Source organism: Gossypium arboreum, chromosome 3 (assembly GCF_025698485.1).
Source record: "Gossypium arboreum isolate Shixiya-1 chromosome 3, ASM2569848v2, whole genome shotgun sequence".
NCBI lineage: Eukaryota > Viridiplantae > Streptophyta > Magnoliopsida > Malvales > Malvaceae > Gossypium > Gossypium arboreum.
In genome coordinates, this window is record NC_069072.1 from 19,451,840 (window position 1) to 19,470,330 (window position 18,491).

The 18,491-nt window shown below is 32.3% G+C and overlaps 1 protein-coding gene across 1 annotated transcript; it reads right to left on the reverse strand.

Annotated features, from left to right (window-relative positions):
- Positions 1-9,205: 9,205 nt before the first annotated feature.
- LOC108476040 (oxysterol-binding protein-related protein 1D) lies at positions 9,206-17,272 on the reverse strand. Its single transcript, XM_017778097.2, has 9 exons — positions 16,216-17,272; positions 14,677-15,033; positions 14,018-14,093; positions 13,235-13,701; positions 11,502-11,657; positions 11,029-11,337; positions 10,274-10,618; positions 9,728-9,909; positions 9,206-9,402 (listed from the first exon to the last, which is right to left on the reverse strand). Exons 1-9 carry the CDS (start codon positions 16,726-16,728, stop codon positions 9,369-9,371), a joined length of 2,439 nt encoding a protein of 812 aa, XP_017633586.1. The 5' UTR covers positions 16,729-17,272; the 3' UTR covers positions 9,206-9,368.
- Between the last annotated feature and the right edge of the window lie 1,219 nt (positions 17,273-18,491).

Sequence of the window (18,491 nt, forward strand, 5' to 3'; positions counted from 1 at the left end):
TATAAATACAGGAAAAGTTAAAGGGTCAATAGTGTAAATATTTTAAGGGTGGAAGGATCTTGTAAATATTTTAAGGGTGGAAGGATCTAGAAAATAGGAAAATAGGAAAATGGATGAATTAGGACCAAGTTGAATTAATGGGAAAGAAGGAGGGACTAGAGGTGAAAATATACCAAAATGAAATAGGACACATGGGTGGTATTATAGAAATGTGGAAGGGTAAAATGGTGAATTATTGAAAAGATATTTATGAGTAATGGTGTAATTGTAATTAAATGGAAAGAAAAAGGTAAAATGGTAAATAGTCTAAATAAATATTTTTGGATAGATAATTTGATGGAAAAGTGTAGAAGGATGGAGAAAATAAAGATAAAAGGGCTATAAAAAGCCATCAGTCGTTTCATGTTCACCTTAGCTACCATTCTTCATCATTTTCCAACTTTTTTTTTCTTTTCAAATAAGTCTCTTTCAGTAAATACAAGTCAAATAAGCTAGTTTCTTCTAAATTTGTTTAAGATTAGTGCGTGAAAACAATAGAGAAAAGTAGTAGCCACATTAATTTTATAAGAAAAACATTTATGGAAGCTTTGAAGGAGAGAAAATTAAGCTAAGGTTTCATTTCAAAAGGTTAAGAGAGAAATTGAGAAAAGAAATCAAGTAGTTGGAGAAGAGAAAAATAAGTGAATTTGATAGAAAAGAGGTAAGTACCCATGAACTTCCTTATTATTTAAGGATTAAAATGTGAATTTGGTAGAATATGTAGAAAGTAAAATAAAGTATGGAAAATTTAACATATGAAGTGAGAAATTATTATAAAAGAATAATGGAGGTACTATGAAATGATGAAAATATTTAAAATATTAAATATGTGGAATTATGATAACAAGGATTAAGTTGTAAAATTTGAGAATTTATGTGATAAAAAATAAAAGAAGTCAAATGCATAGAAATATGCTATGTGAAATGAGATATTTAAATAGATTATGTGCTTAAAATGTTACAAGGAAGAAAATTTGATTAGATATGATTAATTAATGAATATTGAATTTTTATGACAAAATGGACGAGATTGGAAAAGACACAAAATTTTACAAGAAAAGAATGTAATGGGAAAAGCAAGAATATATGAATGTTGAAATTCAAATTAAGTTATGGAAAATTAAAGAGTGAGCAGTAAACTTGTGAAATTTATGTTAGAGATAGTAAAAGTGAAAGAGTACAATAATTTGTTATGTGAAAATAGATATTGTGATAAAAGTACTATGTATTAGAGAAAATGAAAGAAAAATGAGAAAGAAAGTAAAAGAGAATAAAAGAATTAAATTGAAAGTTTATAAAAGTTATATGTGCTATCATTTGATAATTGAAAAGATGAAAACACTGCAAGATAGATGGTAAAATATGAATCGAGAATTTATCGATTAAAATATCATGTTATTATAAATATTTTAAATTGTGAAAATGGAAATTTAATTGAATTTGACAAAAATATTATTAAATCATGATATTCGTGAAATAAAGTATTCATGTTTAAATGATATAAATTCAGTATTGTGAAATGCCCATGTATACTAGTATTGAACTTCATGGATATAGTTGGCATGCCATAGGAACTTGAGTGCTCAGATGTTTATTGTGATCTACGTGAATTTAGCACTTCGGTGCTTCGTGTTATAGCTATAGCACCCCTAACCCGTATCCATCGCTGGAACAAGGTTACAGAGCATTACCGGAGTTTACAGAACAATTATAGATAATTCATGTCATTTATTATTCATATCCGAAACTAAACATATCATCCCTTGAATGGACCCTCGAGGAAAAATTTAAACATTTGAATCAAGTTGGGACTAAATCGGGAGCTCGAAAAATTTTTCGCAAAATTTTGAAAATTTTCTTATATACAGGGGTCACACGCCCGTGTGAGTAGGCCGTGTGGCTCACATGGCCAAGTGACATGCCCATGTCTCAGGCCGTGTGGGTATTCGATGTGAGGCACACGATCGTGTCGTAGCCTGTGTCCTTACCCATGTAACTCTCTGACTTTTGCCACACGCTAGTGTGCTAGGCCGTGTGGTTAATTTAATTTTTACAAATTAGGTGCAGGTTTCACACAGGCAAGACACATGCCCGTGGTCTAGGCTGTATAGCACATACGACTGAGACACACACCCGTGTCTCTGCCCGTGTGCACAATTCTAAGCATTCTGTTTCTAAATTTTAAGAAGCAAGGGACACATGGCCAAACCACATGCCCATATGCCAGACACACGCCCGTGTGTCTACCCATATGGACAAAATAAAGTGATTTCCTAGCTTTATTTCTCACCCAAAATTTAACCTTCAACCTACAACAACATTTGCATATATTTGCCAACCATTTTAAGTAATATAAATCAAGCAAACGTCATTAACATGTATGAAATAGTATCACATATTCGTATGATCAAACTTACCTACTTGTAATGATTTATATTTTACCCTAATACAATTTAACCAAACCACATACATATAAGCTAAACATGATATATAACCCTATAATAACATACCAAAACAATCAACTTTTAACCATTCCAATGGCTAAGTTACAAAACTATTTACATGCCAACATAGGCCAAGTTAACCGATACATGTCATTATATCAAAATAAGATTACTTTTTAGACCAAAACAAGCTGGAGGATAGTGTGATGATTCTCTGATAGTTCTCCAACCTTAACGAGCTTCCGGACACTATAAGACAGAGAAAATAAAACCTAGTAAGAATTTAATGCTTAGTAAGTTCGTATAACAGTAATTAAACTTACCATTAATATTCATTACAATAGGCATACAATAACATGCTTTCCAACAAATTGACAATTTGCCTAATCACATACACTCAAATAAACAAGTTAGTCATATAATTCACTTGTACAACAAATAAACACGGATGAGCTCATCATGCTACACTCTTTCAGGTATTTCAAAAGTATTTGAGATATAACTCTTTTAATCTTATAATTTCTTATGTCAAAAGTTTTGTCTGTTGAATTATTGAAATATCGATGGATACTCAGTTAGTACACATAAGGTGTACAAAACTGTAAACGTCAATTCATAATCAGGGGTACCTTTTAGGGCACTTAATCAGGGAGCATACTCTCGAGCCACATATTAAGATGCTTAGTTGAGCCATGTAACAAGACGTTTATCCGGGCTAAACATGAAACTCATAAAAGTTTTATTCAAGGAGCTCACAGAGCTTAGCAGATAACTCTGAAAAGTTAATATCAAGGAGCATCGGATAAGGTAACAGGGAGTTCAAGCAAGTCATTTTAGGAAGCCCATAAGAGCTTATATCAGGATGATCACGTAGAGCTGCATTTGTGTCCGCATTATATGTTGGATCACAACTGATCTAATCATGTAATAGGACGCTCACACAGAGCTGCGATAGTGCGTAACACATGCATGATTACTACTAATCAGGGCACTCGTAGGAACTATATAATAGGATGCTCGAGAGGGCTTATAACAGAATGCTCATAAGAGCTATGGTGTGTCCGCAACATATGCAGGAACACAACCAATCAGGAAAAATCCTATATCCATCGAATTTCATTATTCAAGCGGGATTTAATATTTATCGGACTTTGTCAGATATGTAACCAATTTCACATATTTGGCATTTATACAATACACATACATAACATTCAATTTAAACATATAAATATACACAATTTAGTTACACGAACTTACCTTGACACTTGTTTGTGTATGAAAATCTACTACCCCGAAACTTTTTCTTTTCCTCGATCTAGCTTCGAATTTGAGTTGTCTGGATCTATACAAATGAATTTAATTATCAATTCATCACATTTCATATTCAATTGGATTTAATTTACGCTCAAGGAAAAATTACCATTTTGCCCCTAAACTTTTCATAAATTTCAATTTCGTTCCTAGGCTCGAAAAATGGAATTCATGCAATTTTATCCTTATTTCAAGCCTAACAAAAATTTTCATATAACATTTACAGCACTTGTATTTCACAAAATTCAAGATTTTTTTATAGGTTTTACCACTTTTTAATTTAATCCCTAAATCATGATTTCATCAAAATTCTTTTTGTAAAAGTTATTTATCTATCAACAACCTTTCATTTTCTACCATAAATTTCAAATTTTCAACAAATTCATCCATGGAAAAACTTTGTTACTTTGAAAACTTTTAAAATTAATCCCAAAAAAAGATAGATTAAACTATCCCGATCTAAAAAATATAAAAATTACTAAAAACGAGACAAGAAAACATACTTAATTAAGCTTGATTAGTTTCCTTTCTCTCTCCTAGGGTTTCCATGCAAATTTTGGGGATGAAGATGATATAAAATGATATTATTTTATTTAATTATTTATCATCCATTAAATTTTTTCACTTTCCAATTTAGTCCTTACCTTTTTCTAATTTTCCATGGATGATTCATCAAAAATATCTACTAACTTTTCTTTAATGGTCTAATTACCATATAAGGACCTCAAGTTTTGAGCTATTTGATACTTATAGATACTAGAACTCAACTTTTGCATTTTATGCAATTTGGTCTTTTTCATAATTAAACACATAGTTGGTAAAATTTTCTTATCAGAATTTTTATATAACATTTCTATCATAATACGGACCATGCAATAATATTAAAATAATTTTTTTTTTTGGCTTGGATTTGTGGTCCCGAAACCATTATTTCAATTTCACTAAAATTTGGCTATTACAATAGCACTTCAGTGCTTCATGATATTGCACTTTTGTGCTTTGTGTTACAGCACTTCTGTGTTTTGTGTTATCTGATATGTTCCGAGTATCCATTTGGTTCAATGTGTTTAGCATGGGCTAATGGAGAAGTCATGGTAAGTATAAGAAGAGAAAAATGTGAAAAATTATATATGAAAGGACTTTGAGATATTGTGAATGTGTTTAATGGAATTATAAGAAAGATTTGGACTAATATGTCAAAAGTGTAAAAATAATATGTGAAAGAAATGACAAGGGTTGGTGACGAATTATGGAAATTTATGTTAATTGGTGAAACATGATACATGTATGAACAAGAGTAGTAAATTTTATTTGTTAAAATGTAGTCATAAGGACCAAACTGTAAAATAATTAAAAATTGATAAATAAGTATAATAATAAGAAACTAAGATGAAATATGGTAAATAAGCAAATATATGAAATATTAGGAATTAAAGAATTTAATAGATTTTGAGATAATAGGTACTTACTAAGCTATCATAAGCTTAACGCGTTACTTTCTAACGCATAGGTACAAGTTAGACATAGAGCATTGGATTCAGAAAAATCAACCTCAACTTATCTCATTACATCCGCCAACCTTGAAAAAGAGTAAGATTTAAATTCTTTGGTTTAGATATGGCATGTACATAGGTTTGTTAAGGAATTATTAAAGTTAAATGTTAGAAGGACTAAAATGTAAGATTTTATAAATTTTGTTGATTCCTTGAATTATTCAAGATTAAAGTATGCTTAGCTAAGCTAGATAAAGATTGATATTACAAGATGATATTTATGTTTGTGTGGTAAATTGAAATGGTATTATTCAAATACTAAACAAAGGCTTAAAAGGGTAAAACATGAAGGACTTAAAGTGGTAAATTGACCTAAACCTGAAAAGAACTCCAGAATACCAATTTGGTATCGATACCAAGCCAAAAGTATCAATATTTAAGGGGAATTATCGATACCTTGAGCTAGGTATCGATACATGAGCCCTGTTTTGAGTAAAATAAGCCCCTAGAACAAGATTTTACTGAAAAATTTTACCTGAATTGATCTTATATGGTTGGATTATGATAGTAAACCACTAATATGTGTTAAATATGATCAAATAAGAGAGAATTAAATGATTTAGCCAAGACCACTCTGGTACTCAAATCTAGCATTTCTATATCCAATTAGATAGTCGAGTCGGGTATAAGGATGTTACATAAAAAGTAGAGATGTTAAAGAAATATTTACATGATTTTCAAAAAAATGAAATCCTCTAGATTAGTGAAGAAGTATAAAAATGAGTTATTAGCTAAAAAAAATATTGCCGCATCATGTTCCCCTCACATTTAAATTTCCCAAAATGATGTATGATGGTCGAGGAGACCCTCAAGACCATTTAACACATTATGTGAATGACATGAATATATTTGAGGCTTCAAAGAAAGTTAACTGCAAGGCATTTTCAATGACATCGAAAGACTCAGCTCAGGCGTGGTATTTGCAATTGGCACAACCTTTCATCAAGAGTTTCAAGAAATTGGCAAACCTGTTTATGAACAGGTTCTTGAAAAATAAGACATTGAAGCAATCTCTTGTGTACCCTATGTCCATCAAGCAGCATTAGGATGAACCTCAGCCTACCAAAGAACATGAAAGAGATTTAGAAGCTTAATGGGAAAATTGTTTCTTTAAACAAGTTTGTTTCAAGGTTGGCTGATAAATGTTTGCCAGCCTCAGGGATCCATTCCAATGGACAGATGGATATCAAAACTCCTTTAAGCAATTAAAAGTTAATAGTTATAATGATAAAAAGAAATATGTTGATAAATTCAATCAAAACCTATAAAACAAAAACATCTAAATATCAACTTACTTTTGGGTTTACAACAGGAAAAACACTTTTGATTACAAAAGCAAGTATTTGATAAAGCTTTTATCATAAAAAGTGTGCTTTTGTTAGGCAAACGGGCATCATTATAATTTATTTAAGGTGCGTTTAGAAAGTTACTTCGTAATTGGACTTTGATGTAATTGTTTGTAATTATATAAGTATAGTGTGTTTGGATAACCATCATAATTGGTGGGTTCTATTGAATTTGGTGTAATTGAAGCACCCTCAATTACATTTTCCAACTCTTATGGGAGCTAAGAATTAGAGTAATTACATAAATAATTACATTCAAATTCAATTACACCGTGGCTTCCCAAGCACATGAAATTTTTAAACACCCAAATCCAATTATGTTTTATACAAATTATAAAATTTATACTAAAAACATAAATATGTATGAATCTGGACAAACATGCATAAGCAAATTATAAATATTTAAATATTATTTTTAAAAATTATATTATACAAGTCATAAAAATTATATTATAACTATAATTACATGATTTTATAAATTTATTACAAAAATTTAAATAAACAAAAAATAAATTATATTAAAATTTTCAAAGTATAATACTTTATTTTAATTTATTCATTTTGGATAAAAATAATGCAAACTATCCAAATTAATGTTACAAAAAAATTTAGTGCCTTAATATATGTTCGGCTGATTCTGACAAAATGTATACATGTTTGTTCAATTCTCAATTCTATTGATGAATATACAGACTCATAAATATATGACCTAAAAGTAAATACGTATATTTTATAAAATTATAATTATATTATAAATTTTTATAAAAATTTCTAAAAGTTATTCAACATTTTATAAAACTCCTTTTATAAATGTTAAATACTATATATTATTTTATGATATATCATAATAAAAGCTGTATTTTTATTAGTAATCGTATTATTAACTATTTTATTAGATTAACATATTATATAATGATTTGATTTTAATATTTGTTATTATTTAAAAAAGTTTAATTGTATTAATAATTTTTATAGCAATTAATATTTTTAAATTATATAAATTAATATTTTTAATTTAAATTATTAAACTTGGATTCTTTATAATTATAAAAGTTTTTTTATCCAATTACACAACTGTCCAAACGCACCCTTAAGTTCTACAGATTGTCCAATTTCAGGAGGATGCATTCACCTAAACTGGAAGGATAAACCTACAGTTTCTTATAAGAAGAAAGTGTTCATATTAGTAAAAAAACAAAGCTGCACATGTGTTGGGTTGAGTAATCGGATAAGGTGTTTGGGTTGTCATCTCACTTCATGTCAAAAAATTTGATTACGTTTAAAAAAATAAATAAATAAAAAATAAAAAATATATAAAATGAAAGTATATATTGAGTATGATTGTTTCGCATATTTGATTAAGCCTAAATCTAGTGAAATAGTTGAATTTGACATACCATACGAGATTTTATAAAATGCTTATTGATTGAATTTAACAATTGTTTATTTTTTATTCACCTAATTGTTTGAAGTATGCTTGACTAGGAAAGGGGGTTTTGATTTTGAAAGGGATTGATAAATTATTTTTAGCGGATATCATGCTTGAGGACAAACATTGACTATGTAGGGAGAATTTGATAGCAAGATAAATTCGTATTATTAATGTATTTATTTTTGATTAATTATCAAATAAAATACTATTAAATTTGGATTTTTCTTATCAGGAATGAAATTAGTGTGCTGAGTTTAAACTCTTACAAAAAGGGGCTAAATTGAAATAAAAAATAAAGAGGAGAGCTTGATTGAAAGATTGAAGATTTAAAGATGACTGGATAAAATTTGAAGGGTTGAAGATTTTTTATAAAGTGACTGAATAAAGATCGAAATATTTTTAATATTATTAAATTTCTGTAATTAGTTTAAATTCTAATCTAAATTTGATTTTTAAATTTTAAATTATTTAGTGATAATATTTAGTGATAATATTTAAGATTATTTAGTGATAATATTTAAGAAAAATCTAGTTAAATTTTATTTAGTGTGTATAAACCAATTTTAACATTAGTGATAATATTTATCCAACTATTTTATTCTTAAATTTATTTATTTTTACATTTTTAATTCTGTTTTATTTTATTTTTATATTTTCTTTTTTATTATCTTAACCAATTTAAACCTCTCATCTTTTTTTCAACATTTTTACATATAAATTGTGAGCACGATTGTAACTGCGACATCAATTTTAATCACTAAAAAGACGATATTAGATAACCGATCCCTATATATTCAATTCTATTGCTCTATAGGGCTAATTACTGTTATTTTGTCGTAAAAATTTATATTTGATGTGAGAACTTTATTTTTGTCGGAGTTTAATAATTTAATTAAAATAATTAAAATATGCTTAGAAGTATTCAGTATTACAAAAAAAAATGCATATACAGTTTAAAAATAAGTTAAATGTATAACTTACATTAAATATTATAATGGTTTTTCTTTTTTCCTTTTTTTTCTTTTCATTATAGGCATTGTATGTATTAACTTAGCAGACAATATAAAAAGCGTAATCAAATTTTGAAAATGAATCTACATACGGAGATGAATTTAAGCAATAGGAAGTAATATAAAGTATTTTCAAAACATATTTAAAAAAAAAAAAGTTTAGGGGGTAGTAGCGTTGAAGTTCTCACCACATGTATGGACTACTATGCTGCAGTTTTATGCAGGAAGATCTTTTAGGAAATCCAAAAGGTTTTGCAGGCCATGGACCTGTAAATTGTAAGTCCTATCATTGCTCATTTGCACCGACAAGAAATTCTTCACATATACATATATTAGAGAATTAAGATAAAAGGGCAAAATATGCAATTCTGTTGATGTTTTCATGGATTACTACTGCCCAGAGGAAGGGCATCTAATAGAGCTGAATTTGACAAAGCAATTGCACCCCAAGTAAAGCTCATTAGGCTTACATCTATCTAGATTCATGAGGTTGTCATAATCATCATCTTCGTAGACAAGAAATGAGACGGGACAAAGATATAAATAATAACCAAAATATAAGCCGAGCAAGCAGAAACAAAATATAGCTTACTCTTCGATCAAACATGAAGGTGAATTATGACTACTACCGCTACACTGGCCGAATATATCAGGGATTTCATCCCATTTCCTTTTCTCTCTTGCTTCCCAGTATCCTCCGATGTATCGATAACAACCATCTTCATCCTTGTTAAACCATCTTGGCTGCCACCCTCTTTCTTGTAATTTCCTTGCCTAAATCCATGTCAAATCAAATAAATCAAGTGGAGTTAGTTTGGATCCTCAATCTCATCACCATGGTCCCTTGAGGATGAAACTGAAGTTTAGATTAATTGGTTCATGCATGGCATTCAGTTGATTTAGGATTCAATCCCAACATCTACAATCCCTTCTTTTTTCTTAGGTTGCAGGCAACAATGGACAAAATAGTCATCCAAGGACCATTCCAACTCTTTTGTTTACAGGAAAAACACAGGTTCTGTCAAAATAAGTACTAAACAATCATTTCTGTGCTATTTCTCAAGTACCCATGCAAGGCTCAGATCCTATGGCCATTACCCGTTGAACTCAACAAAGAAAACACTGTAAAAGTAAATACCTGTCTTTGTAACTGTTCCAACCGCAGCTTCTCCGCATTTGCCATTTCATATTCTCCGTTCTCCAAGTGTCTCTGGTCTGGCCTCAGTCTTGAGTCCGTTGGAGGCAATTTTTCCAATAAATCAGGAGTTAATTCATTTAAGGATATTGCAAAAGATGTAAGATTGTATCTTGTCTTAGTATCAGATTTGTCTCTTTCCCACAGCAGCACAGCTTCCGTCATTGGGTCATACCCTTTTGGCTTCATAGTTGGATCTCCCAGCACATAATACATAGCTTCATCCCATTTCCCCACCAACATGGCAACCTTATTCCCTGTCCTATTATCTTGCACAAATCCATGAACCTGTAATTATTGAAGAGAAAGCATCAATTTTTTTCTTTCTTCAAATTATGGTCAACCAGAACTGTTAATAATCATTCAATGCGTACAAGGTTTCAAACAACAGTGCACAACTTTGGCATAAAATAGAACCCCAAAATTGTTTTCACTATCACTTTATGAAAATTTTGCATGTTTCTGGCCAACTGAAACCTCTCATTCCCAAAATTTTATAATATTTTAAAGATAGAAGGAAGTAAAATAACAATGAATCAACATATCAATTGGCGTTTAGAACTGCTTCCAAGAGGTAAAAAGTGGACCTTCAGAAAACAAATCATGAGCTTGTCCACCATTACAGAAACTATGTAACTTTATGGAATATACTCGATGAAGCTTGGTTTACCATTCCATTAAGGAGAATAAAATATGACCTGATGGGGATTTCGGTCTATGATAGACTGCTCCTTGAACTTGAGCTTGCAAGAGTAATTGCCACTGCCTTTTATGCGCATGGTACCATAGTGATCACAATAGATTTTACCAAGGATAATGTTGTATATGGACGTGGTAACTTTGCTCCACTGAAAAGTCTCTCCATCCTCAAACTGCAAAGTTAGAATACCAACAGGATCGAGTTGAATAGATCGTCCCCAAAATTTTCCTCTGAGATTGGAATCTGCCCAGAATTTCCATCCTCTACCCTCACAGTGACAGGCAACAATCATTGGGTGGTGACTCACCTGGAAGCAAGCAGCTTATCAAACCAATTGTTAGATTGAATGTCATATAACTACCTCATACAAACTGGCCTATTTCAACCATGAGCAACAGAGGCATTTTGTTTATCTTTCCCTCAAAGTTTCAGATTAATTTAGCCAAGAACAACTTAATCCAACATAGATACCTTTTCAGAGAAGAAACGAAGTCCTTTATCTGGATAGTCAGCCTCATAGGTCTCTCCAAGAAGTGGATTGAAAGGTTTGCACTGCCGACCTTCTGTCGATGCATAACCAGATACAGCAAATGCCGCAACATTTAGAATTCTCATCAAGTCATTTTCCTGCAGAATGTCAACAATCACTGGCACTCAATTATAACAAAAATAAACTCATTAAAAGCTCCTATGAATTCCTTACACCTGGAACCTAAGAAAGTAACTTAAACACCACAGCAACAATTAGACATTTAGCAGCCAAAAAAAGAAAAAGAATACGGACCCACCCTGGACAAGTTAGAAACAATCACAGAGCTGAAATACTAGCATTTTCCTTATTAATTTAATGTCTAATAAACCTGCAACAGAATTAGAATTCTGCATCTACAATTTTAGAGTATGAAAGAAAGGAACAACTTGGAAAGAACTGCATCACAAATATGGACAATTTCTGGAAATTTCTTAGACACTATATGGCATTGAGTGGCCATATATTTGTAAAATGCTAGGGAAGGGACATCATATAATGCCCCTACCACAAAAAATCTTTCTGCAAGGCATCAATATCTATCTAATCAAGCAACAGACCATATGTGGTAGAAAATGTCAGAAAACAATGGTAGTGAAAGACGTTCATAAAGACATTCAAGAGATAAGGTGGAAGCCGCAGGTTACTTTTACTTTTTTCTAATGATATTTCTTTTCCCAAATTCTTGAGATTTTAAAGCTAACAATTCTTTGGAGTAGGAAATTTTATCTTTCTTCATGATATTTCTTCTCCGAACTGCTTTTTACTTTAATGCTAGCAGCATTTATTTTTCCTGGGAGAAAACAATAACACACAATGTAGAAGAAAACCACAGGCATGTCTCAAAAAGTGCATATTATTCCTATCTGATCATACATGAAAACAACAAGATAGCTAGTTCAGTAAGTAAATTGATTAGCTTGGGTCCATTTACATTTTTAGTCTTGTAAAATAATAATTTTATAGTAATTCAAGATTCCAGCAGTAGAACAGATCTCATTGACCATACTGCATTTATTTCCTTGTATTTTCCCAATGTTTGGTCAATCTAGTCTTACCCCATGAAAAGGGTTTAAAGAAAGGGTGGGAATGATGTTTATTGCAGAAGAGTGGTAGAAGCAGATATCTATGCATAAATAGCACATCAAATAAAACAACCCCCTATATACAGTGGAAGGATGTTCCCCATAAAAAGCAATAAAATCTTGAAAGAGGATGGGAAACTATTTTAAAGCAGCAATCTAGGATGAGAAAATCAGGCAATGAAATTATGTACAGGTTCCCCAACAAATCAACCCGCAGAAATGAGTTATGAAGCCAGCAGTGGTGCATATACAGATTTCTCGTTGCGTAAGAGATAACTATCAGGAAAAAGCATCTTCAATTATTACTTTCATTCTTTCATTTCCTCCATTGTTTTCATGCTATTTATTTATTCTGTTAGATGAGAAAGAAATAGTTTAAGAGCCATTGATACTCAATAACTAGTAAAGGTCACTAAGCAACTGTTAATGATAAAGGAGACAACTTCAAACTAAAAGCTTAAAGTGTATTGGCACCTTCTAATATGCTAGTCTACATAAAGTCAGTATATAATCTACCTGGATTAAAGAAACTAGCAGATCATGCTTTAAAACTTCTTTGCCACAAAAGAAAGCAGAGCTGAGGACCTGACCTGCTTTCCCCATTCCAAGGCTCGATCAACCAAGTATGAATACTCCAAATCCTCAAAGCATTTCTGCAGTGAAGAGAGTGGTTCATTAAAGTACACAGGAAGACAGACACCAGATAAATCCTTTCCGATATTATCCTTGATAATAGACCACAAGCCAACTGGCTTCTCTTTCTCCTTTGGTTCTGGCAGGTTATCCCTTCTTTTGACATAAGGATATTGAATGATCCTGATTTCCTTTTCAGGCCCCCACACACAATCAGAAAATGAAGCATCTTTATCAAACACACAGCCACTTCCACTTTCTCTACACCGATAGGAAGCACTTCTTAAAGCTTCTGAAGACAAAAAGTCATTTGTATCAAAATATATTCCATCATCTTCATCTGTTTCAACATCTGCACCATCTTGACTTTCATTATCCGCATCAGAATCAGTTGCACTACCTTCTGACATGACAGAGTAGAAATCTGAAACAGGCAAGAGAGTTGTTCAACTTCTATATCTACAGAACACTGGGTAAGGAAAAGAATCTAATCATGTAACTTCTCTTCATGTAAAAGTCACTTTTCTAGAGTAATTTAGCTAAATCTTCCTGCAGTCAATCAAGCAATCATTCAACCAACATGTGATCTAGGGCTTCCAATCAAATTTCCCACTTAACATTATGAAATAATAATTTGCCTACAAATAATTCTGCAATGCTTAATAAATGTTACACAGACTAACATGTGTAAGAGGGGGAATTACAAAAAGAAATTTACTATAATTAAAAGCAAATCTAACCACTAAATCGTCCACAATATGACTTGCGTTCCTTTGTTTCATCAACTACAGTAGTTTCCAGCTCTATTTTCTCAGTCTGCAAACAAGTCAGAAGATGGAAATTACATATCAAAAGAAAATTTTTACAGAGTTGACTTTATTCATATTCAAGAAAAGACTCATGTAGATAATATAACTTCATAAGACAAGTAAACAAATATGAAAATATAAGGCAATAGGTGAAAAGGGAAAATGGCTCTGCATATCTTAGTAAAATACAACATTTAAAAATAAGGGAAATTTTCGTTATTCTGATAGCCTCCTAAAAATTTAGTCATGCAAGCGTCTAAACCAAATTAAAGTGATTCTTAAATGCTGCTTCAATTATCTTAAGACTAAATTACAAACACCACAATCTATGAGATTGGCAGAACAGACTAATAAAGTGTCCAAAACAAATTCAACTGATTCTTAAGTTGCTGTGTCATATATCTTACATCAAGATCAAATTACCAACACCACAATCTATGATATAGGCAGAACATTAGATAATTCATATCAACTCAAGCTACAAGGGCATATTGGAAGAGAGTTTAAAGAATACAGGTAAATGCTATCTTCTTTCTTCCATATATTTGATTACTGAATCATGCAATTCTACAATGGCAAATCAAATGTACCTCTAATTGCCGCAAGGTGTCCAGTAACTTAATATGTTTGCGTTGAAGGGCCTTGAGCTGATTTTGCATCTCAGAAAGTTCTAAAAGCATTATTGATTCACAGTCTTTAATGACTGCCTCACCAATGCCTTCCTGTAATAAGCGTGACCTTAGCTTATCAGTTGAGATGACAACATCCTCAGAAGGTTGAAAATCATTACTTGACAGCACTCTAGGGAAAAGATCTTTAGCAGCCAGCAAGGCCTCAATCCATGCAGTTCTGTCCTCTCTTGACACACATCGCAAATGAAGAGTCTTTGTTCCTGTGAATATGGTCAGCCTTTTATCATCTGACTTGCTTGCACGAATCGAAGAAACCTGAGCATTAGTTTCCAAACTTTTCAGCCATCTTCCCCCAAAAACAGAATAAAATATGTTAGAACCTAATTTTCTAAGACCCAGTCAAAGTGGTGGAGGATGGCAAGAGAACTACTCATTGTTGAAACAATGATATGAATTAGGGCATTGTCTTTCTTTCTCTTGAAACATGCTTTCTCTTTTCTTTTTTTGGTCAAAGTGTGTTTTAGCTTTCTGATGGGCATCGTCTTCTTTTTTTAATTAAAAAAAAAGTGTAGAACTTGTGTATGTGTCATGCTTCAATAAAGTAGGCTGATTTCGCAGTCTGATTCTCATTAGAAATGATGTCTACTTTCTCATTGATCTTTCTCCAAAGAGTTCATCAGAATGATGCAACTGCAAGAGAATGTCTGGAATTACATTTAGGTGGCTTATTGCCACAATAACGGGAAAAGGAAGCATGTAAAAAGCTAGTCTACTATATAGACTTTCTGCAAATGTTAGTGATCTTAATATTAGAAACCATAGAAACAGACTTTTGCAGAAACAAGTACTTGCATACTTCAAAGAATCCAAGCTTAGAATTTCCTTCTCTTTTTTTAACAATGAACCCAAAAGGATCTTCTCTTTACTCCCACTAATCCTCCAAGAGGTGTCTGAAACTATATTTCGATGGTTATGGCCGCAATAATGGACAAAAGAAGTATGTAAAGGGCTATAATCTACTATATGGACACCCCTCAGGGACTTAGAAATCTCCATATTAGAAACCATACAAGCAGACATTCGCAAAAACAATTATTCCTTACTTCAAAGCATCCAAGCACAGAATTTTCTTTTTTGAGAATTAACCCAAAAGAACCTTCTCTTCTCTATTACTAATCCTCCGATCTTTCGCGGTCTCTAGCTTCGGTCCGATGGGACCTTCCTAGTGGCTCTATTGAAGGAAAGTGGCATAGGAAGAAATAATGCCTAAAGAATTTCCAACATAATTTTCTAGTACTAAATTTCAAGGCATGCATCAATGACTACATATGAAGAATTAAAAATTACGAAAAGGGAAAGTTTATTGTACGTATATTCTTTTTCCTTCAAATAAAATACCGAAAGAACCGGCCCTTTTGCCACGGCAATAAGTATAACATAAAAAGCGGAAATGAAATCAGAACTGAGTGATAAAAGGAAGGGAGAAAGCAAAATAACCTTCAAATGGATTTCACCAAACGGCTTGCAGTGAGTTGTCACCGAGTTAACCCGATTGCTACTCCAGTTAGCTTTCCTCATGTACCGGACCGAGTCCTCGCCGATCACTCGTACACTCTTCTCCCTCGATGGACTCATCAAAATCTTATCAGGTCCGTGAATCTTATAATACGAGAGAACTCCGTCTTCCAAAACGAACCACCGCGACCTCCATCCCTTGCCATAATTCACCCATTTGTACAGGATCCCGGCGACGCCGTGGGCGGCGTTAACCTCTCCCATAATAGGTTCGTCGAATATTGCCATGGAGGTGTGATTCATTACCGACGGCGAGGATCTGTCAGTGTCGGCGTTGACTGAGGAGACTTGAGAGGAGAAACTCGGTTTCGAATAGTTAACTGTTCTGACGGAAGGTTCGATGCTTAGCTGACATTGCGGACCCGATTTGGTAACCACCGGGTTAGCTCGGTCACGATCGATGGAAACCGGAGCAATGCAGCACAGAGGATTCATCTCTTTCCAAACTTAAAACCAATAACAACAACAAACAAACAAATCTTACATTTAAGACGACGACGTTGGATCGGATTCAAATAAATGCCCGGGACAAAGAGAAGCAGCGGAAGAGCAGTAGGAGAAGCTCCGATAGGGGAAGAACCGGGCCGGATCCGAGGGAATGTGAGACCCGATCGGAGCTCGAAACGGAACGTTTTCGAAATGACATAGAAACGTAGAAATATAGAAGGTGAAAGGGGGGGGGGAAGTTACGAGAAGTTATAAAGAAGCGTTGCAGTGCGCACACAGATCCATTTAAGGCAGTGGTCAGTGATTTCAGTATAGGAGTCAGGGAGGTCTCGATGCGCAGGTTAAGCTAAACGCCATTAAAATTAAATCCAATATATAAATGCAGGGATTTTCTTTTCCTAAAAATAATTAAAAATTTAAAATGTTGAGTTTTTTTTTTTTTTGGGGGTTGTTTCAACGATATGGTGTTTCCGGGGACGATATTGTGGCCGGGGAGACAGCTAACGTGCGCGCTTTTGTGTGTGATTGAAGAACTGGGGGGAGTGTTTGTCCGTTGGGTAAATCTGGCCCCTTCCCCCGTTCATCTCATAATGACGTTTTTGTCCCTATCTTCCACATTTATTATTAAAATTATTGCTATGTTTTTCGAAGGGTGTTGTGGTGATTTCTTACCTGATTGTGAAAGCGATTAATGAATGAAAAGATGGGGGATTTTGACGCCCGTAATAGAGCAGCAGTGAGGCCGGCAATCCACTCGCTTTTTTCATTTTTACCAATTTGAATAATTAATAATAAAAAAAATTGCGCTTAATTTCATTAAACCCACTTTAATCTAACCAAATCATTACAAATAATAATCATTAGTAATTTTTAATGATTTGGTCTGCCTACCTCATTAAAGAAACTATATGGTAGCTATGGTAAAACCGGGGTTAAGTAATAAAAGTGGAAATATCAACAGCATCATTGAAGTTGATTTTAATGAATAATGCGGGTCAGACATATTCAATTTCAACGTCATTGCTGATGCTGCTAATGCTTACTGAAACCTGCCATTGTTTTTTGAAGCTTTGCCTGCCACTCCCGCTCTGGATCGCTTTCAACAGCAACACATAAAAAAAGGCAGACCATGCACACACATAAAAGGAAAAGGTTTTACTCTCCTGGGTAAAATCAAATTACTATTTAAATCCAAAGGTTTATTCAATTTTCAGATGAACATTTAATATTATAAGTAAATTATATGTTATCACCTAGTGTTAAATATGTCTTTAATAGTAAGTTTGAATTGATTGGGATCAGGTCTGTTTGTAACTCAATTTTAAATTTTGTGTTTCATCCTCTTTTCTTTATAATCTAATTGTTTTTCTTTTAAATATTTGCTTGTATAAAATTTAAAATTACTCGCTTTTCTTTTTGTATGAAAACTTTCCAACAATTATATTAGATTTTATTAAATATGGAATGGAGTTAAAAGCTTTCGAATGTTTTCTTATAAGACTTCCAAATATCTATTTAAGGATTAAGCCGGTCAACATCTATGTAGTTTGAATTGACTTCCCAATTTTGTTTGGAATTTGCATAAAATTTCATATATTTAAAGTTTTTACCTTGACAACTTGTATTTATATTTTTTCTTTCTCAACTTTAACTAGTATTTAAACTTAAAATTATAAATTAAGTTACTACTTTTTATTCATACTTACTGTATTTGAAACAATCAATTAAATTACTACATGTGTGTTAAAAAG